We start from the raw sequence: 22734 nt of genomic DNA, 5'->3' as shown, positions 1-22734 counted from the left end.
TGCGCAAATACTTTTAAAAAGTAAAAGATTGGTAACAGGTAGAGTTGAAATGTGTTGTTTAGGCCAAGTGTTTTTCCTAACTCGTAATATTCCGTAAGAGTTAGCATGGTAATGGAGCATTTGGGCAGTGCCTCCTGACCCTCCTGGTTCCCCAAGGGGAATGCATGCACAGAGGCCAGCCTTCAAGGGAAATACACACGTAGGATAAGATTTTGTGTTGTAAGTGAAGGATGCATTCTTGGAGGTACCAAGTCAGGGTTGGGTGATGGCTGGGGGAGACAAGATCAGAAGCTGGATTTGGAACCAGAAAAGTAGGCAGGGTGAATTGATGAATATAGGTAGGCTCAAACTGGAGGAGCTAAGAAGATACTGAACAAGGCACAAATAGGTAAACCAAGACAGTTCTGGAGAAATCAGAAGAATTTGGAAGGCAGTGCCACTGTTGCAGGATTTAGTTTTTGCGTGGGACAACACACTCCATAGTGCTGGGTACTGAGCTGGACTCACCATAACAAAATCAATATCGGACATCTCTTTGGTTGAGAACATTTAGTATAGTAACAGCATTCATATAATGAGCCAATGGCAATTAATAATGGGACGTTAACGGGAGATTTCTAAAAATATTTGGGATTTTTTTTTTAAGCAAACCAATTTCAAATAATTGGTGGTTTCTGTAATCTCTAAGGAAATGGGGTTTTCCAGATCATCCTTCTGATATAACAGATGAAATATATGGAATGTCCTCTAAAATGCTACTGTCAGTGACTTTAAATAATTTAATCACCAAAATCTTATCCTTCTGTGTGCAGATTTTCTAGCATAGCGTGCAATTATGTTAAGTGTAGGAAAGAAATGGACTTTAAATTGAAGTGTGGATACAGACTTTCCTGGAGTCTCATTGCCTTTTTGGGGGTCTTATGACTCTCAGATTTCCTTGTCTTCCTTTCTTCATGCTTGGCTGGGACCACACATTCTTGAAACTATTGCAGACAGGGTAAGAAGAGACCTTCTGAGTTCAGCAGCCCATCTACACAGACATGTAAATGCATCTCAGAGTCCTTATGAAAGAACAGGGAAAAAGTATCACTCGTGAGGCCAGGCTTCTGACTTAGAATTCATGGAACGACAAATTTAGTATCCACTACAGTATGTATCAGATATGTTTTTCCTAGAGTTTGTGGTATTTTAGTTTGGGGAACTTTGAGGGTTTTTATCCTTCTTCGTATGAAAAATGTTAAACATTTACAAACAGAGGGGATACGTGCTGAGCCTCTGTCTTAGGTCTGGTTCCCTGGAAAGAACCTCTGAAGAAGCAGTGGGGCTGCCACTGGTTTTCTGGGGAGAGCTGTCAGGATCAGAATCGGCCTGGAGTGAAGGAAGCAGGCGGGGCCAAGGGGCCAAGTCAGCTGCAAGACGCTGTCACCAAAGCCTCAGTCAATCCCGGGAAGTCTGGACCTGGGCTGTGCCAGGGCTTCTTGTGCCTCAAACCAAGTGTGGGGAGGTGGACATTGCCATCCTCTCATTATCTAGTCCTTGGATGTGGGCTGTCCCCAGGGTGGGGGCTATGGCCTTGGACAAACAGCACTCTTATGCTAAGGGAAAAGCCTTAGAGGGACTCAGCTGAGAGCCATCAGCCACCACTCCCTGGATTTAGGGTGGCCTGAGGGGTGTGCTCGGCACCACACAGCGGTATCTACCCATCACTCTTGTCAACCGAAGGCCCATCTTGCTTTCCCTCTACCCCCACCCACTGCTCCCCCTCTCTCTCCCTGGCTTGCTTGCTTATTTATTTACTTACTTACTTATTTACTTATTTATTCGTTTGACAATTTTATTGAAGTACCTTTTATATACCATAAAACTCACTCATTTTAAGTGTATAATTCAATGATTTTAATAAATTTACCAAGTTATGCAACCATCACCCTAATCCAATTTTAGAATATGTTCATCGCCTTAATAGCATCTTCCCTTTTGAAAATTATTGCTGGAATATTTTGTAGCCAATCACTTTGGTGAGGTTTTAGTGCAATGACGTTCTTAGCCGACAGGCATCTATTGATAGGAATAAGAAACGACTCACATCTGTGTATGAGTGAGTGAGGTGCCATTTCAGTTATTTGAGGTCACACAATGTAAGACTTTGGGAGATGTAACTAAATGAAGGCTGTTTCAGAGAAAGTGACTTCAACTCTCTTTGTTAAGTGGTTTATTCCCAGAGGTCATCTAAGAATATCACATCTGACAAAGGCTCTGTACTTTATGGTTCTTCTACTTTATTCCTCAAGAGAGGAACCTACGTTAGAGACAGGGTTCGTTATTTAAGTAGGTCTAGGTGTGCGCAAGCCAGCAGGCAGTAAAAGAGGAGGGTTGTTTAAAAAAGGAAACGGTAGCTCCAATGAGAGACCATCTTTGTATGTCATCAGAAGGGAGAGAAAGAGTAGGTCTAGAGAAGATGCAAATGGTCTATCAATTTCTAACAATAGATCTCTTCGGCTAAGAAAAAACAAGACAAAGGGGGAAATTCCATTTGTTAGATGGTCAAGGCAGAAAGCAAGGCTATTTCTAGGGTCCTTAGCACATTTGTCTTTCTGTTGATAAAAATAATGGGTCTAGGAAAAGAAAAGGGAATTTAAAAAAAAATTGAGATAAAATTCACATACCATAAATTCACCCCTTTTAAGGTATATTTACAATTCAGTGGTTTTTAGTATATTCGCAAGGTTACACACACAACCATCACCACTATATAATTCCAGAACATATCATCACCCCCAAAATAAACTGTGTACCCATTAACCGTCACTCCCCATTCCATCTTCCCCCCGCCTCTGGCAACCACCAATCTACTTTCTGTCTCTACAGATTTGCTTGTCTTGGACATTTTATGTAAATGGAATCATACAATATGTGGCCTTTTGTGTCTGGTTTCTTTCTCTTAGCATAATGTTTTCAGTATGTTTGCAGTGTTGTAGCATTTACCAGAACTGCATTCCTTTTTGTGACTGAATAATATTCCACGCATGAATTATATGGCAAGACCAAATGTTGTTTGTCCATTCATTAATTGATGGCCATTTTGGTTGTTTCTGCTTTTTTGGTATCATAAATAATTTTGCTATGAGCAGTCATATATAAGTTTTTATATGAACATATATTTTCAATTCATGTAGGAATGAAATTGCTGGGTGATATTATAACTCTATTTTTAATTTTTTTTTTGAGGAACCACCAAACTTTTTCCCACAGCAGCTGCACCATTTTAATTCCCACCAGCAGTGTATGAGGGTTCCAATTTCTCCACATTCTCACCAACACTTGTTATTTCTGTTTTTTTGTTTTGTTTTGTTTTATTTGTTTTTAAATTATAGCTTTCCAAGTGTGCATGAAGCAGAAAGGAAGGCACATTTTAAAAGACACAAAGAAAAGTGAACATTAAAAACAAAAGTCAAGTTCTATGCTTGGGACTCTCAGTTCTGTGCCCACAAAGCTTCGTTCTCTGTGCTCAGTGAGTAGGTTTGGTGGCCGTTGCTCCCGAGATCCCTGTCACTCACAGGGCTGTGAGCATGCCCATTCCGGCCTCACCCATTGAACAGGGTCTCCTCTATCTTGTGGAACCCAGACTGACCAAAGCTCATACGTGTAGTTATTTTCAAATAAGCATAAATGTGTCTGTGAGCATGCACACGTGCACACACGCGTGCTCATGTACACACACATGTGCGGCACCCCCTCCCCCCCATGCGAAAACACTAGAAACAGACTGTGCTGAAGAGAAAAGCAGAGGTAAATAATTCTGCTGGCACTGAAGAAGGTGTGTCTTGGTATACCTAAGGCGATTTCTGTGGGTTTTTAAAATGTTGCTGTATATGGATTTTTGTTTTTTCAAATAAAAGAAAAGATAGTCTGAGAAAGAACTTTCTTCTAGCAAATCACAAGTCAAGGACAGCAACTTTGTTGAAAGTATGTTCTAGGGCTCTGTTGGCACTTAGATGGCATTTTAGACTTCTAATTTTCCTTGCAGTGTTTTGTTATCAATGAAACATTTAATATTTGGCTTGAATCCTATTGTTACCTATAAAAGTAAAAACACAAGTTACTGAATCTCATATCTGTCCACTGGCAGCTCACGAATCTTAGAAAAAGCTTGCCAGAAATTGTGGGGGAAGTTGGAACGGTGGGTGAACTGCTTGTAAATGTGAATTTTCCATGCTGTATCTTCCCGCTCTTGCTCAGGAGAATGTCTGAGGGAATCTCCGAATGGACAGACAGCTCCGAGAACACTCTCCCTTGTTTTCCTCAGCATGCCTCCTCTACGATTCTCCTCTTCTTCACTTCCTATTCTTATTCCACCTTGTTTCTTTATTATATGTACATGATATTTCATTCCATTATATATATGGAGAGGGAGAGGATGGATGGACAGACAGACACTTGGTGCTCATGACTATCAAGGCTGACAAGTCCCAAGATCTCTAGGGTGAGTCGGCAACCTGAGATCCAGGAGAGCCGATGGTATGGTTCCAGTCCAGAGGCCAGCTGGCTCCAGACCCAGGAAAAGCCAGTATTTCGGTTCCAGTCTGAAGGCAGGAAAAAACACAGTGTCTCAGCTAGAAAGCAGTTCTCCCTTCCTAAGCATTTTTGTTCTAGCCAGGCCTGCAACTGATTGGACGAGGTCCACCCACACTAGAGAGCCATCTGCTTTCTCAGTCTACCGATTCAAATGCGTATCTCTTCCAGAAACACCCTCCCAGGCACACCCACAATTATGTTTGACCAAATATCTGGGCACGCCATATTCCAGTCAAGTTCACACATGAAATCAACCGTCACAGTCCCAGTCAGAGATACAGGGAAGAGAAGTTTCGGAATGATCCTGGCAGCTGGTCTGATCCAGAACAATGCAATTGTATTCCTCTCTTCACCCCTCACTGATGATGATATTTAAACTTTTCCCATTCTTATTTGTTAAAAAAATATTTTTTACTGGTTCCAAAGCAGCCATGCTTAGTGTGTCTTTCAGAATAACCTTCAGTAAGAAGGAACTCTGACAAATGTCTGCTGTAGAGCTCAGTAATGCAGAGCCATCCTGTGCTGGGATTGAGAGGAAACGGAAGGCCACGGGAAGCCCACATGAGCCCAGGGCCGTGGGCTCTGGGGGGTGGCTGGTTGTTGGGAACACAGCCAGGTAGGCAGGTGTGTGACCCGAGCTCTCCTTCGGGACAGCTTTAAACCTTGGACAGGGGAAGAAAGGAGTTTCTGGAAAGGAGTTTTTCTTTGGAACCTGAAAATCACTGGTGGTTGCTGCAAGCTGCTGGTTTGGAAGTCATGGGCAAACCAGCGTGATGTACGAAATGTGTTCTAGAAGCTTCCATGAGTGGAAGTTTTGTTATATTCTCAGACTTGCAGCAATTTGAGCTGAGTGATAAAGAGCAAGCCCGATTACCTGGAATGTCTGGTGCCTGGTCTGTTTTGTTATCTTCATTTAAAAAGAACACATTCATTGCAGACATTTCAGAGCATAATGTGTATTTGTACAACTACAAGGGACTGCTTTAAAATAGTTTTCCATCAAAATACAGAAATGACAACAAACTACCATGGCCTAACTTCTTTCATTCTGCAGATTACTCTGGTCTGTGTAGATCTGCGCCATCCAGTTCATGTGGCACTGACTGGGCCGTGTCACTGCCCACCAGTCACATATACCCTGGGGGTCACTCTGTCCCCGCCCCAGCCTGGAGGCTGGGCTGTATCGCTCGCTAACTTACCCTTTAGCACATCATCCTAAACGGTTTCTTGACATGGCTTTTTTTAAATGGGTGATGATATAAATATGCTGGAGGGTTGTCTTATTTAGATGTTGTGACATTCGGTTGAGGAGGAGTCTGCTGAGGGTCCCTGGGCAAAGCCAGGACCAGCCAAGAGGAAGCGCCATTCACTGGATTGGCTGGGGGCTCTAGAACATTCTTCAGAGTGTGGAGTGCCTACTCCCAGCAGAAAAGCAAACCCCAGAGATATGATTGGTGAGACAAAAATATAGCATGCAAACCAGTAGCAAGTTTAGAGAGTCAAGGATACATGGATGAATGGACGGAGGGACGGAAGGACGGATGGACGGATGGACAGGCGGATGAGGGTAGAGATAGAGAGAAAATTGGCTCAGCTGCTCACCTGCTAAACAGAGTGGGTTTCAGAACACTGTGTTATATACTCCATGGCACATGCTTGAGGACTTGCATGATGGCTTAAGGATGCCATGCCCATCTCGACCCAGACCCCACTCGCTATGCGTCTATTGTACAGTCCCTTTCTTTATTCAACGTAGCTTGAGTTAGCTTTTCCTCTCTGCCGGGTCCATGCTAAACCCTGGGTAAAACAGTTTCAGCAGAGGCTGACATGACCTCAGTTTTTATGGAGGTCACACCCCTGGAGAGGAGAAGCACCACACAGACAAGTGTGACAACAATGAATTCTAACTGGTGAGTGCTGTGCAGAAATACAGCTGCTAAGAGAGAATGTAATGGGGGTAATCTCATCCGGGGGGTCAGAAAAGGCTTTTCTGAAGTAGTGACATTCAAGTTAGAATCTAAATGATGAGTAGGAATTAGATGTGAGGGTTCAACAAGGACCAAGGTGGCCCAGCGCCAGGGATTCCTGCAGTGCGCAGCTGTGATTGTGCACGTTGGTCGATGCTATTGATAGAAGGTAAACCCAGGAACTCTGGAGGCTTCATCAACAAAGGCGTTGGGCATTTTGCAAGTCTAAACAATAGTCAGGAAATTTCCATTTTGTTTCTGCTGTTTGAAGGCATTATTAGACCTTTCTCAGAAGACCTAAATGCTCGTGCCCTGTCACACATCTGCCACAGGATTTTCAGTAGAGATCCCCCTTGGCTGAGAAACACTAGAATGAATATAAATACATATGAGGTGTGATCAAAACATACAGTGAATGTTTAAATAAAAAAAATGATTACAGTAAAATACACATTGTCATTAATCCCCCCTCAAAATACTCCCCCTCACTTTGAACATTATCCCATCATTCTTGCCACTTTATAAAGCAAGTTCTGGAAGTCCTCTTTCGTGAGTTCTTTAGTTGAGTTCTCGTGGCTGCCTTGATGTCCTGAATGGATTCAAAACGTTTACCTTTCATGGTCATTTTCACTTTGGGGAAGAGCCAGAAGTCACATGGTGCCAGATCCAGGTGAATAAGGTAGATGAGGACACACCGTAAGTTTTTTATTTGACAGAAATTGCCGTATCAGAAGCGATGTGTGACATGGAGTATTGTCATGATAGAGGATGAAGTAAAGACACTCATGAAAGAGGACTTCCAGAACTGCTTCAGAAAGTGGCAAGAATGATGGGATAAGTGTGTTCAAAGAGAGGAGAAGTATTTTGAGGGGGGTTCATGGCAATGTATATTTTACTGTAATAATTTTTTTATTTATTTAAACATTCACCGCATCTTTTGATCACACCTCATATAATGAACTTCTGTTAAAGCTGGACAAACAAAAAGGAGTTAGAAAGCATTTTTTAGACTTGTCATAAAATTGGGGCTCTATCAAGTTGTCTTCAGATCCTGAATCTCTGAGCATATGTGAAATTGCATAATTGTCCTCCATCAGTTTTGAACATAGTCACTTACCCAAGATAGACAAAGACGTGCTTCCAGCCCACTGGCAATTCCCCACATGGGAGTTACCAATTTAGTGGACTATCTGTAACCAAGCTGTTTTCCTAGACCTGTTCCAGAGCCATCTCCAACCTCTTTCCATTGTTACTACTCCAGGAATGCAAAATTATTTTAATATTAGGAAAATTGTAATAGAAAAATAATTGTTTTGCCAAGTAAAACCTTTCCAACTTGATCTAATTGGGAGAGAGCTGATATGTGACAGTTTATGACAGAATACTACCAAAAATTATACTTAATACATTCAAGAACATCTGTCAACACAAAACTCACGTTCTTTAGAGCTCTGGCATGTCAAAGTACTTCATTAACCTGGAACAAGTCAGGAAACGGGCCTCACTAGCCAGGTTAGAAGCATCCTGAACTTCACTGCAAGTCCTCCTTTTATAAGGTTATAGGAAGATATCTACTGAATGCAGAAGTCGCAATATTAAATTGTACAATTACGTGATAAGGCTGCAGTCTTCACAGATTTCCATCCTAACTACATGTGTGGATATCTCCATAGAACCCCAGCCTGTCTGTGGGGTGGGGGGCTCTCCTGTCTCAAGAAACAGAGCCCTGTGTCTCCCTCCTCTCCTTGCAACGCCCCGTTCCTAGCAGCTCCTTCCCACTGATCCCTTGTCAGTCAGTGGTTTGCTCCTGCCCCTGAGTTTCCCAGCGGAGAAGGCGGGAGGGAACTGACATTTACAGAAAACTAAAGCATGCCAAAAGGCTGCCTAGCGATTTTCCTTTCATTGTCTCACGTAATTCTTAAGGCAGGTATAATTTCCCCTTTCATAGATGAGAAAAATAGGTCAGATTGCTGAGTCCTGGGCACCCTTCTCTTCTTTGTACTCAGACATCTCTACTGCCAAGGTCGAGATGCCATCTCGTATGCCAGTGACTCTCGGATCTCTGCCTCTGGCCCTGCCCATTATCTTGGCAAATATGATGGACCTTTCTCTGTCCTCATCTTATCTGATCTCTCAGCTGTGTTTGTCGGGGTTGACCACGCCCCTGTGGTGTCCATGGCACCACGCTCTCCTTTGCTTCCTGCCTCTCTGTCTAGTCCTCTGCGGGCCCTTCCTTGTCTGAGGGTTGGAGTTCCCAGCACTTAGATGCCTTTCTCTTACCCAGCTACCCTCTCTCACTGGTTGACCATGTCTAGTCTCTTGGCTATGAAGACCATCTACAGGCTGGTGACTTGCTTGTTTTGAACTCTAGCCCTGATCTTTCCCCCGAACTTCAGACTTCTATGTATGGCTACTGCTTAATGTCTCCACCCAATAAGCATCTCAAACTGCACCTGTCCTAACCGTGACTCTAAATCTATGCTGTCTCTTGTGGTAGTGCCGTGTGGCTACTTACATTACTTAAAACTAAATAAAGTTATAAGGCCAGGTCTTCAGTTGTACCAGCCACGTTTCAAATGCACAGTAGCCCCCTGTGACTAGTGGCTGCCACATCAGACACCGCAGATAAAGAGCATTGTCATCATGGCAGGAAGTTCTGTGGTCAATGCTGGCCTACTTGTTTTTATCCTTCCAAACCTGTTCTTTCACCAGGGTCCCTAATTTCAAATAATGGCACTGCCAAGTACCTGTTCCTCAAGTGAAAACTCTAGGAGACAATCTTGATCCCCCTTCCTCTGTGCCCCATGTCAGCTTCACCAGTGAGTCTTGGCTCCTGCGTCTCCAAAACATAACGTGTCTGTTCATTTCTGTCTGACTCCGGCGCCCCCAGGCTGAGCCCCCATCCTCTGTTACCCATCTCACGTCTGCGTGCTCCACGCTGCTGCCTCTACAACCATTTCTCACACAGCGGCTACAGTGACCTTTAATGAACGTCATTCAGTTCACTTGTCCTCTGGCTGAAACCCTCCACGGTTTCTTTTCTTGTTTTAGTAGTTTCGGGTGTACAGAACAATGTAATAGTTAGACATCTACAATGATTTCTTATCAAATAGAGAATAAACCCGTGTTAGGATCTTAGTTTACATGACACCTGTGTCTATTTGGGCTGTCAAAACAAAGTACCATAAGTCGGGGGGCTTGTAAACAGCATAAATTTATTTTTCACAGCTCTGGAGCCTGGAAGTCCCAAATCAGGGTGCCAGTATGGTCGTGTTCTGGGGAGAGCTCTCTTCCTGGTTGTAGACTGCCAGCTTCTCATTGTTTCCTCACATGGCAGAAATAGGGCAAGTTGGCTCTTTGACCTCTTCTTATAAGGGCACTAGTCCTACCAGTGAGGACCCCACCCTCGTGACCTAATTATCCGCAAGGCCCCGCCTCCAAAAACCATCCATTTGGGGTGATATTTCTATATATGAATTTGGGGAGAACACAAACATTCATTCCCTAGCTCCTGCCATGCGTGAGCTGGGCCTTCCTTTCTCGGCCATTCCACCATTGCCGGGCACACTCCAGTCATCCTGACCTTCTGGGTCCCAAATACCCTAAGTTCTGTGCTGTCCTCAGGGTCTTAGGACAAGCTGTTCCCTTTGTCACGTGGCTGGCTGTCTCCTGCCATCCAGAGGGGCTGTGCTCTTCTCAGGCTTGTTCAGGTTCTCTGCACTGCACTTTGAACTCTCTGACAGTTTCACATTTATCTGTTTGTTCATCTATTTATTGATTTCTCTTTCTCACTCACCAGAATATAAAAGTCATAGATATTGGGGATGCTATATGAATAAGATATGTTTTGCCCTCTTGGAAAACAAAAAACTAAAAATGATTTGTAATTAACTTATCTTTTTTGGGGCGGGGGCTCTGAAGAGGTGCTTTGAATTAAAAGAGATTAGCTATTTTCTCTTGGACTCTTGATCATGTTAGTCATTTCTTTACACATCCTTTAGCCCTTTTCTCATGAGTAGAATTTCAGTATCAGCATGTCAGCAATCAAGTTTCCAAAACAAAATTAAAGCACCGTTAGTTCTTTCTTATCCATCATTTTGGCTATGAGCATACTTTTCCTGGCCAGCCTTGGGACAGCTGGTTAGGGACTGACGAGGCATAGTTGGAAAGGAGGAGAAACAAATGATTCCAAAGAATCATTGAGGTTCCACCCAAAGCAATGAAGGATGGTGCTTGGATAGATGAAAATCAGTGCACATCACAGAGCTGGCCAACCTGGTTGTGGTGGAATGGATTTGCTCTCTGAGCACACCTAAGGGCAGCAGGAAGTCTGCACAACTGAGAATATGAAAGCAGTGGGATGGCAACTACAAACCTTTGCTGGAAGACACACACCCCCCTGGAAATGACCCCTGTCCCGAGATGCCTGTCATGCCACACCCAAACACACCAATGGCAACACGCTCAGTGGCCTCTTTCAGAAATGGGCTACCTTTGATCCCAAGCAGCTTAGAATGAACAGCCCAGCCAGGCTCCACTGCTCGGTTTTCAGAATCCTTCAGGCTCTGCCTTCATCCACACCAGTTGCATTTTTCAGATAAGTCGGGTTTCTTTGCCTACCATATTCATTCCTGCCTCACCGTCTTTTCCCAGCTTGTCATGTCCTTCCTCGTGTCTCTCACGTTTCGCCTTCCTTCAGGACCCACCTGACATTTTTCTGCAATCTGATGAGTATTCTGCTAGACTCCGGAAGCACAGAGGAAGTTAAGACGCCTCTTTCAGGAAGCCTTTTCTAGCCACCAATTTCTCCCTTCTTCAGTGCCCTGTGGTCTTCCCGTTGGGGTCACAGTTTGGCAAGTCTTAGCCACTGGTGGTCTTGATTGTCAACTTGAGCCTCTTTTGTTGCCCCCAAATACAGACTAACACTGCCTGCCAGGGTGGGCTGATGGAAAGAAGGTGCTCACACAACACCTCTTTCAGGACTGCATTTCTCTGAAGAGTCAATTCACCAAAAACTCTTTTCGTGATCATTCAGATGATCAACTGTTACTTACCATCGCTTTGCTCCACTTGACTAATAGTCAAGTTCCACTTGACTATTCCTCCTTCGAGACAACTCAGACTCCCTTTCTCCTGCCCTGTCCCCTGGGCCCCTTCCTGGTGTCCTGTGTGATCTTCCAAAGCACCTTCATCACCCCACTCCTAATCGGAACCACCTGCACAGTGTTCAACTTACCTGTGTGTCTTAGAACCCCACCACCACCCCCAGCTGTGAGTCCCTTGGAAACACAGACAACATATTGTCTGGCTTGATCCAGGATTATTTGATGATTTGGTAAATTTAAAAAAGCATATAATGCATATAAAGTCCCCCAAAAAGGGTTTTCCTCCAATAAACTTCAAAAAATATATATGAAGACAATGTACATTCAAATATATGCTGCATGAATATGAAAGGTCCTTTATGTTGCCCAGTGTATTTGTTTGCTAGGGTGGTCAAAACAAAATACCGCACACTGGAGGGCTTAAACAACAGACGTTTATTTTCTCACCGTTCTGGAGGCTGGAAGTCCAACCTCAAGGAGTCAGCAGGGTTGGTTTCTTCTGAGACGTCTCTCCTGGCTTGTAGACGGCTGCCTTCTCTCCGAGTCCTCACACGGTCTTCCCTCCATGTGCGTGTATCCCTGCTATGGCTCCCCTCTGCCGCCCTCTCTCCCTCATGCAGATACCCGTCATATGGGAGCCATATGACCTTGTTTAACCTTAAGCACCACTCTAAAGGCCCTGTCTCCAAATACAGTCATGTTCTGAGGTGTACTGGGGGTGGGGGGGTTTAGGATTTCAACATATAAACTAGAGAGGGGGCACAATTCAGTCCTAACACCCCAGACGTTAAGAAGGCAAAATAACCAAAATCAAAGTGTAAAGGAACACAAGGGGTTAAATTGATCTGGTCCGTGAAATGGAGAGACATGTGTTTGTGTTTTGGAAATTTCTGAACAGATTGAGGCCTGAAAGATATTGTGAAACTGAATTCTAAGAATAAAGATATTTTTATTCAAGTAGGATTTATTGAAGGAGGAAAATATTGAGGGCAGAGGTTGCATGAAGTAAAGCCTTAATCTTCCTGGAGAGGATGAGAGCCCCCCCCACCCCCACCCCCGCCAGGAGCTGAGTGTACAGGTGCCACCGCCAAATGAAGCAGTGAGGATTAAGAGTGGGAGCCTGGGAGACGGGGCGGCTGCCCTGTGTGGGAGGAGGGAGACCCCAGGGGCTGCCGAGTTGGGACTTGATTCAGGGAAAGACTGAGAAGATAGATGCTTTCTTTCTCCTGGCTGGGTAAAAAAATACTTCTGTCTGCCCTCTGGGCCTAGGGGTTTCACAGTTGAAAAGTGCTTTGCTTGTAGCCTCTTTTAATCACAACCTGCATTTTTTAAGTGTACTTCCCCTTTAGGACTAAATGTAAATAGGCGAGATGGTTCTTAACAAATGCACATTTATAAGCAGCCTAGCTCTGGGGTACATTGAGACCACATTGTTCTTGTAGCTGTGTCACCCAGTTTTTTTCTTCTTTTGCTGCCTACTTCTGTGACAGCCCTTGTGAATTTCAAGGCATATTTGTTGCTACACTGCTTTTTTATTATCCCAGCATCATCGCTAATATTTCTCAGACTACTGTGTCTGAAATTAATAGCACAGCTCTATGCTATTTGGCCTTGAAGGGGAGGAAAACATTTTCCACAACCCTCTTAGGATACCTGGCTGTGTCTGAAAATTAAACTGACAAAGACATGCACAGGAGAAAAGCGTATGTACTATACTGAATTTTTCCGTGTACATGAGAGTCTTCACAAGAGAATGAAGAACCTAAAGAAGCGACCAGAGCGGGAAGCTTGTTTACCTTTTAGACAAATAATAAATTTATGGAGAACTGACAAGACAAAGAGATTTGGGCTAGGGGTGATAACTGGTGAAGGAGGAACTAGGAACATAAGGGTGAGGTTTGTTTACAGAATTCTCTGGGCTGGTAGAAGTCTGTCTCCATTGAAATAGACAATTTGTTTCTTGCCTTTAGCCAGAAAAGGGGGAGCTTTTTCTACTTTTACTGCTTCTTAATTGCTTTCAGCTCAAAATAATTTTTATGTCAAAGAGGCATATTTTGGGGTCACATATTCTGGTTTCCTCCAGCCTTCTTCACTTTATTTTATCATCTCCAATTTCTAGAGTGATAGATTTTTGGAGCCCAGTTTTCCTTATGAGCACAAGTAGTATCTTTTAGTGTGTATGATATTGTTATAAGGCATAAAGCATTTTAAGTTATAAAAATTGGCATTAAATTTTTAAAATAAGAGGATAATATCTATCAAAATTAGATGGGGAAGTTCAAGTGCATGCAGAGAACAGTGGGGTTTGCCCAGTACTGACAGTATGCATGATATACTGACAAGTTATATTGCATTATAGAATACCATAGTGGAATCAGAGCTTACAGCTTACTCGATCCGGTAACTTTGAAATTATGCTTCTTGACAATTATTTTTGAATTTGAAAGGATTTGCATTACTTAAAATTTTTCAAGTAAGCTGAAATTTTACTGATATTATTACATCAAACTATTTCACATTTGCATATTTAAACTTCTCATACTCTATGATAGCAGTACTCTGTAATAGGCAAGGGTGATCAGAGACCGAGCAACCCAGCTTCCAGGCAAAGACAGATTGTTCTAAATCAATGTCAAAGTTTGAATTGCAAAGAACAGAATTTTTGAACCATCTTTCAGTCTTCTCCTTTAATCTTTTATCTTTCCATATCTGCACCCCCCACAGCTAAGTCTCTCTCCCAGTAGTCTCTCTCCCTAATCATTTGATTTCTTGATCTACTATTATGGTTCTACTTCTTTTCCCCAGTCACTGGACCTCCGATGCTTCTAACTGCATCCTGATGCTTTGAATTATTTAATTGGGAAACTGTGCACATAGGAAGTTTGCCATAGGAGGATATTGACTCAAGAGGGCAACGTGTCAGATCAGCAGCCAACCACCCAACCTAACCATGGTCTGCAGGCCTGAAAGTGAGACACACCCATTGCCACGATTCAAAACTTATTTCCTCATTAGTGATTCTGGGATTTTGGTTATTCATAAGTGGTTTTAAAAATGAGTAGGTATCTTAGCTTAGGCTGCTATAACAAAATGCCAGAGACGGGGTGCCTTAAACAATGGAAATGTATTTGTCACATTTCTGAAGTCTGGGAAGGCCAAGATCAAGGTGCCAGTAGATTTGATTCCTGTTAAGGGCTCTCTTCCTGGCTGGCAAGCAGTCGCCTTCTCACTGAGTCCTCACGTAGTACAGAGAGAGCCTGGTTGGTCCATCTTCCTCTGCATATGAGGGCACTGATCCCATCAGGGGGGCCCCACCATTATGGCCTCATCTAAATCTAGTCACCTCCCAAAGGCCCCACCGGCAAATATCATCACATTAAGAATTAGGGTTTCCACATAGGAATGTGGTGGTGGGGTGGGGTGAGTGCATATAAACATCCAGGCCTTTGAAATGTGCACTTAAGAAGATTTTTGAAAAGCATGAAGTGATTTGCAAATCTGAGATATTTTTATTAGTAGTGTTACGTTTTTTTTATTGGCAAGTTTTTAAACATTTCCCCTGTGCCTTGGTTTCTAAGGAAACCAAATTCATTCTGAGCACTGTTCAGGAAAATACAGCCCTGGTACAATTTGAAATTTAAGAAGAGAGATATTCAATGTGCTGAGAATTTGGACTCTGACAATATGTACTACAGCAGTGTTGTACACTTCAGCTCTGGTGCTTCGATTCAATAGAATCAACTACCACCGTATAGATCACAGAGCCGAAAAGAGGACTTTGAGAGAATGGGAAGCAGGAAAGAGCAGTTTTGAGGGAAGGAGAGGGTCTGGCAAAGTTTGGGTCGTGCGGGGTACTGGAGTGGTGGGAGGTGGAGTGGGGCTGGGGAGGGGTAAGCACCCTTGCCTGAGGTCCTCCAGCAGCTCACCGAGCAGAGGACATGAGTAGCAGGCCAACCCCTGGTAAGAAGGCACTGGAACACTACTAGTAATGCGAGGCAATGTTGGAAGATAGGTTGATGGCCGAGGATGATGAGGGGCACAATCAAAACAGCATTTCCTCCTTCTAACTAGTGCTGCATGACTGACACCGGCCGTGCAGTGCACAGTAGCTGGCCCGGAACTGGCCCCCAGTAAATGTTGAAGGAGTGGTAGAATAAGGTAGAATAAATGACCAAGTCAAGTGAAGGCCCCCACGTCCCCCTGCCCCTGGCAGCTGTACATCTGTCCTAAATCCTCAAGCTCTGCAAAGTTTCAGACATTGAAATTCATTGGAAGAAGGCTCTAGAAAAATGAAGAATGGCGAGGTCTTGGTGTCAGTTGCTGAGAGGGGATGTTTGGGGATTTGGGTTTACCTACAGGGATCATTTAGATGACTTGGTCGTTAAAATGGTTTCAGTTTCTTTTTCCTCTTTGAATTGCTTTTTATTTCTCCTGAGCGTCTTTCCTTTCTTATCTAGATTGCTCAGTTTGCTTTGGAAACAAGACATTATCCAAGCACTGTATCCCTTGGAATAACTATAGGTAACACAGAGGCCTTTTATAGCTGCAGTTGTGTTTTCTTTATTGGTTTTTTAAAAAGAAGCATCAGAGGTTCAGTTATTGCACATTAATTGCCATGACTTGCAGAAAATAAGTCATAGCTCTGTGTGTGTGGTGTGTGTATGTGTGTGTAAGTGTATGTGTGTGTGTGTGTCTGTGTGTGTGTGTGTTTTCTGCCAGGGCGTGCCTTTTACTCTGTTAAAGCTGTAAAAGTTGTTTATGAAACTGTTTTATGCTTTTAATATTTCAAATAAATCTCTTTTTCGTTTTGTTTTTGGAAAATTTGTTTCTTTTTTATAGAAAAAAATAGTTTTAACATATCCCTTGAAGCTAATTTCCAAGATGGCTTAATTATTTGACAGAAGCACTGTTTTCTTAAGGAAGTGTATGTTCTAAGAATCGGGAAGCTGAGGTGTTAGTTGTTTCCGTTCAGAATTGTGCAGTACTGTCACTGTTAAACTCAGAACAGCATTGAATATCAAAATGAAAGGGTCTGTAGAGGTTGTTCACCAGGGCTTTTTGACCTTTGCCAAAAAAGCCTTTTTTTTGCCGAAGCCTCTTTGCAATAAATAAATAAATAAAAATTTAATGCATTTTTAAATTCAGAGAAAATTAAAATTAAATATTGTCACCAAAAACCAAAGCAATGCAATGTGGCAGAGTGTCATTTTTCTTTTGTTTTTTGTAAATCATGTGGCTTTCAGGTTCTGCTGCCTCCGAGGGTCTCCCCCTACCCTCTGTTTGACGTGGTTGACTAGATTAACTCCCTCGTTTTACAGATAAAAGATGGAAGTTCAAAGACTCCAGGGCTGCTCACACACTCAGCTTACACACACATAGGAGATGCAGAACTCAGTCAAAACCCCAGACTTCCTGTTGGCTGCTCGGTGCTTTGCCCACAGCTCCCCAAACCCCGGGTTCTTTAAAGATACTCTCTTGTACAAAGGAGAAATCATGTCCTGCAGCGTCTCTCTATATCTGATGATGCTTCTGGAAGGTTGTAGGACTTTACATTGTCTCAGCAACGTGAGGCAGAGGCCAGGAGAGGCTTGTCAAGCCTGGATAGTCCGTGGGTCCTGGCTTATTTTTATTCCCTTTATTTTAGTCTGGAAATTTGTACCACAGTGAAGTAGAAACACCTCGCAGGTGTCAGCTTCTTGGGAATAGGTGGGGCAAAATCTGACTTTGAAAATGATTTCGTTTTTGAAATAAAATTTGGGTCTTTTATCATGTTGAAAGCTCTGATTGACGGTTTTCCCTGAATGATTCAATAGATCCTCTCAGACTTCTAATTTTTTCGTGTTTTTTTTTTTGTCAACAGTGTATCTGGTGGAGAGCTGTTTGATCGGATCGTGGAGAAAGGATTTTACACAGAGAAAGACGCCAGCACTCTGATCCGCCAGGTCTTGGACGCTGTCTACTATCTCCATAGAATGGGCATCGTCCATAGGGACCTCAAGGTGAGGCCGTCGCTTAGCAACATCCTCCGGCTGCTCTCCAACCCACAATGCACCTCTCCAAGAGGACTGGCTCCAGAGGAGGGGTGGGGTTGCCTTGATGTAGACATGGGTGGAATAAGTGGGCATTGGTGTCCTGTTAATCGTCAGGGCCTTTGGGACCCAGACGTAGCTTGAAAGAAGACGCAGATCAGTGGGGCGGGCCATTCTCTGGTTATTTTATAACCATTAGCTGCCAAGGGGCCACCAAGAGGTAGGTTATGTATTGATTCAAGCCTGTCTAAAAGGTAATTTTGTTCAAGACGTACAGGTCCCCAACACCCTTCTCCCAGTGCAATTCTTCAGTCCTCTCCCAATTCTAACCCTGTTTCAGCATAACACATTTTATGAAAGAAAGGGAGCAAGTGGGTAGAGGGCATGAAATAAGAGAGAAGGGAAATGGAAGATTATCAGGACTAATGAGCTGCAATTACAACTTTCTCCAATGTCCTGGAGGTTTCTTTCTTACCTTTCCTCGTGAGGTTTTGGCATCCTGACCCTTCACCCAGTAGCACTGAAGGATCTGGGCTGTATGTGGGCCCCTTGGCAATACATTTCCCTCTGGGTCTATTTAGGTTTCAGACATACCAATTTGAGGAATAACACAATGAGCATTGCTAACCCAAAGCTGTAACGTGGCTTCATTCTACCGCAGTCACAGGTCCAGCCCCAGAGCTCACTGCACCAGTCAAGGTAGAAATTCCACCCCAGCACACGTACCCTCTACTTGTATCATAAACACAGGGATTATATTGTACTGAAGCCACGCTATGCACGACTACGGGGAGTCTAAATCCATTTAAAGAATAAACCCTAAACATTAGTGAAAATGGAATTTCAGCATCTTCCCATTATGTGGGAGTCAAGGTATGAGATGGTGTAGCTTTCTTTTAATAAGGGTTCACTGTAAAGGTTTCTCTCATTCTCTCTATGTTATCAGTTTCCATTGACAAGGGCAGTGGCTCCCAAATGTTAGCCTACATCAGAATTGTCTGGAGGACTCGTACAAACAGATGGTTGTCCCCACCCGAGATGTTCTGATTCTGTAGGTCTGCAGGGGGCCCGGGAACTTGCATTTCTCAAGGGTTTGCAAATGATGCCGGTATTGGCCTGGGAACCACTCCTGGAGAACTGCTGGACGAGAGGATTTGGGAATGTTGATCAAGTCCTTAGCCTTTGTCCTTTGCTGGCTCCTTGACAGATGAAAGGGGCTGTGAGCACACTTAGCTAGTTTTCAGGCCTGGAGGTCCTTCCGAGGGCGGGGTGAGGCTAAGCCAACCTGCCTGGCACAGGCAGCGGTGCCTTCTCTGCTCTCTTGTGCCCTCCCTGATGCCACTTGTGTGATTCCAGCGCACAGCAGGCAGCTCTCTCGAAACAAGTTAGTGTGCTAAACAGAGATGTGATGTGGTGGGCTGGTTATCCTTATTAGAAATCATTTCTAAGCAGATAAACCATTTCCTAGAGGCCCAATGTTTGTTTCCCCTGTAGGAGTGCTGATTGGCTGGACGGGAGATACTGTTTTCTACCCCCATGTAACGCTTTGGGAGAAATACGTGCAGATCCCAGCCTGTGGAGCTTTAAAATCACCCACCAGGCTTGTAGTTGTGGAAAGAACATTGCCGTTTTAGGACCTTTCTGTGATCTCTTTTCAGAGGCACAAAGGAGTTTGATCTATGTGGAGGAAGTTGATACTCAATTTTCATAAACATCAAAGAAAATGAAAACAAACTGTATGAGCTAGGCCTGAGCAATGGAGAACATAGTTGTGTTCATTTAAAATGAGGGCACAATCTGGGATACTGTCCCACCCCCACATGTAAATATACTTCCTTCTTCCTCCAGGAAGGTATTCTTGTGTCTTATTGCCCCAGGAAGCTACTAGAGCCAATCAGTGGTCCTTTTTTCAAAACAAGGGATTGAGACAGGAAATGTCCACTACTGCCTGAGATCAGAGTACGGCTTCTCCGCCGGGCACGAGTGCCCCTTGGGCTGGGTCAGTCTTTGTGGGGGACTGTCCTGTGCATTGTAGGAAGTTTAGCAGCACCCCTGGCCTCCACCCACCAGATGCCAGTACCACTCCTAGCGTTGGGCCAACCAAAAATGCCTGTAGGCATCGCCGACTGCCCTCTGGGGGGCGCAACTGCCCCCAGTTGAGAATCACTGGATTGGGGTGATTATGACAACATGACCTTTATGGGAAATGTTGATTGACATCTTTTACAGGCTTGTTATGGGACTATTAAAGGGTAGGGATTGACATTTCAACTCAGGTATTGGCCACCCATTGTCTTGTAAAAGTGACATAAATACAGAAAGTCGATTTTCCAGGTGAGTCCTGGGCCTCCTAGGACCCCAGGCAGAATTGCAAGATCCCCTGCCCCACTCCCACAGGCCTCCTATTTCCACCTGGGGCCTCCATCCTGACCTCCCTGAGCCTGCCCTCTCTCCACTTTCCTCCCTGCCGCTCCCCCCCCAGCCCCCCCCCCCCCCCCCCCGCAAACAAAAACCCTGCCTTCTTTACTAGTCTTGAGGCAATTAAAAGTATTGGTCTAAACTGTGAATGACCAGTCCACCAAACCCTCTTTAGGGGTAATTGTTCTTCAAAAGAGCGCTTTATTGACCGGGTAAGTCTCCTGTAGGAGGAATGTGTACGAAGGGATCAGGGGCCCTTTGGCAATCTCTTGCCTGGACAAAGCCTGGTTCAGGATCATGAGATCACTGGCTTTACAGATGTGCAAACACTGGGACAAGCAAGACTAAAAATCAGAAGCTTAAACAAAAAGGCCTCTCTCCGCACCCACCGCGATCCTTACTGTTCATCAAAGGGCAGCCCGGAAACATTCCGAGAAAACAAGAGCCACATGCGCTTTTTGGTTAGATCCTCCCCCTCCCCCACTTTCTAAGCATTATTCGTATTTCAATTGATTGGCCCATTTGATCCTCTTAAAACTCATTGAAAACATCCTCAAGCATACATTGATTTTCTTTTGATCTTATGCTTCGTCCACAGAATTAATGTCATAGTGACTGTTAAATGCCATTCCTTTTTGTGTTATTTGTGACGGATAGTGGGTTCCCTCACCCCCTCCCCTTTGGGTTCTGTTAAAGAAAAATAATTCTGACCTTTGTTAAAATCGGAAGGAAGACCTTATTCCAGACGGCTGCAAGAGGGGTATTGCAACAGCGGGGACAATCAAGTTCAACTCCCACTTCAGCAAGGACACTGGGGATTTATAGCCACTGAGAAGAGTGAGGGGTCATGGATGGAAAGTTAGTAAGAGGAGAGGGTAAGGGTAGGGGCTTCTTGCTAAAGGCAGGCCGAGGACTGAGACATTGACAGACAGAGGAGACTGACCAAACGTGACTTGGGCCCCCTCAACCTTCTTTCCGACTGACCTTTGGCTTGTCCTGAGTCTACTGACTGCCCACTTAGTCCCATCTTAGCGAGAGCCCTGCTGACTTAGTTTATCAGATTCCTTGTCCCCCAACCTCCCGCAAAACTCCCGTGATTATATGGATATCTAATCACCCTGACCTGCCTTCCGCAAAACTCCTGTCAAGTTAGTATATCCAGAATGTCCCTTAGCCTTGATACCCCCTTAGTCATTTTCCACCCACTGACACCCTCCCCCTTCCCCCACCCCCCCCCACCCCGTGCTGTGCCTATAACCTTCCTCTGTCCTTGCCGTGTTCAGAGTTGAGTCAGGTCTCCCCCGACTGCAAACCCTGTTTTAGTACTCCCCCTGAATGAAGTTTTCATCACTGTCTGTAACAAGTGTCTGAATATTTTTTAACAACATCAAAGGTGGGGAGTGAAGAGCCTGACCAGAGAACCAGAATAATTCTCTCTAACCTGACTTAGCAGGATTCTTGCAAAGACTGGGCTCTGCAGGCCCGGCAAGGGCAAGAGGGCACAGAAAGCCAAGGTCACGGTCTAGCCGAGGAGAAGACTTCTCTGAGGGCGTCCGGGTCACTTCTCACAGTTTCTCTGCAGTGGTGGCTGCACCTCAGAACCCCCTTGGAGTTCTAACACCCAAAGGCCTGCCCCCAGGCCCAAGTCTACTGGAGAACAACATCTACAGACAGTTCCCTCACAGCTGATTCTGCTCCACAGCTAGACCCAGAACCTCTTTTCTAAACACGTCTAGTCACTCTGCATAGAAATAGTTCCTAAAATGCCATGCTTAGGCACCAAAGATTCACCATAAGGCACTGACAAGACAGAAGATTGCTTAGCTCTTGGGGTCAGGACGAGAGCCAGACAGAAAATGGTGCCGGCAAATGAGCTCCGCAATTCGGATTCTTCTTCCTGTTGCATTTCCTGTAAAGTTTGGTGTAAACAAGAGGCTCACTTTTCACTTGGTCACTCTTCAGAATTCTCTTGGTGGGGGAACGCCGACAGCAGAGGCGTCAGTCCTCGACTTTCTCTCCCTCAGTGACAGCATCATTAATTAAGCAACTCTTCAAAAACAGATTTAAGAAAAAATGTGCATGTGTCTGTGTTCAGGTTCTCGACTTGATGGTGCAGGGGCAGCTCTGAGGCTGTGACTCCTCCCTCGGGCTGCATAAGCCCTGCCCCATTCTCTGTGGGAAACAGTGAGAGTCTCCAGTTTTACATAAAAGACTGTAACAATGGAGCTTCACTGTGTGCTCCTCAGCCCCTCGGGTACAGGGGCGCTGCTGTGCAGAGCTGTCCCGGAGAGTGACCAGTGGCCAGACCTGGGCTAGGTGAGGGGCCTTACTGCTGCCTGAGCCCTGCCCCATTCTGTCCAGGGAGGCAGAAGAGGAGCCATCGCAATTCATGTTTTACAGCAAGGCAAACAGAAACTCGATCCTTAAGGATACGTGGCTGGAAGATGCTGGATCTTCCAACTCCGATTCATTCCCTGATGACATCGGGTGCTTCCCAGGAAGCAGGGCGAGCAGGTGTCAGCGGGCTCAGGAGAGGGGAAAGTGTGGGCAGGAATTACAGGCGGTGTGACTGAGGGCAGAGGGACAGGCCTTTGGAGTAGAGAAAGCTGCTAACGAGGGTCAGAAAAAAGGAAGGAAACA

At 44.6% G+C, this 22734-nt stretch overlaps 1 protein-coding gene across 4 annotated transcripts in view; it reads left to right on the top strand.

Annotated features, from left to right (window-relative positions):
- CAMK1D (calcium/calmodulin dependent protein kinase ID) overlaps positions 1-22734 on the top strand; it is a 425678-nt gene that overhangs the window by 332583 nt on the left and 70361 nt on the right. For all 4 annotated transcript variants that reach the window (XM_081055871.1, XM_081055868.1, XM_081055869.1 and 1 more), the window contains one exon: positions 17508-17646. In XM_081055871.1, the coding sequence (XP_080911997.1) occupies positions 17508-17646 (139 nt within the window). The remainder of the gene's footprint in view (positions 1-17507; positions 17647-22734) is intronic.

This window comes from Rhinolophus hipposideros (assembly GCF_964194185.1).
Source record: "Rhinolophus hipposideros genome assembly, chromosome: 1".
Classification (NCBI taxonomy): Eukaryota; Metazoa; Chordata; class Mammalia; order Chiroptera; family Rhinolophidae; genus Rhinolophus; species Rhinolophus hipposideros.
The sequence above is the reverse complement of the archived record's forward strand: the minus strand, read 5'-3'. Positions and strand labels throughout refer to the sequence as shown.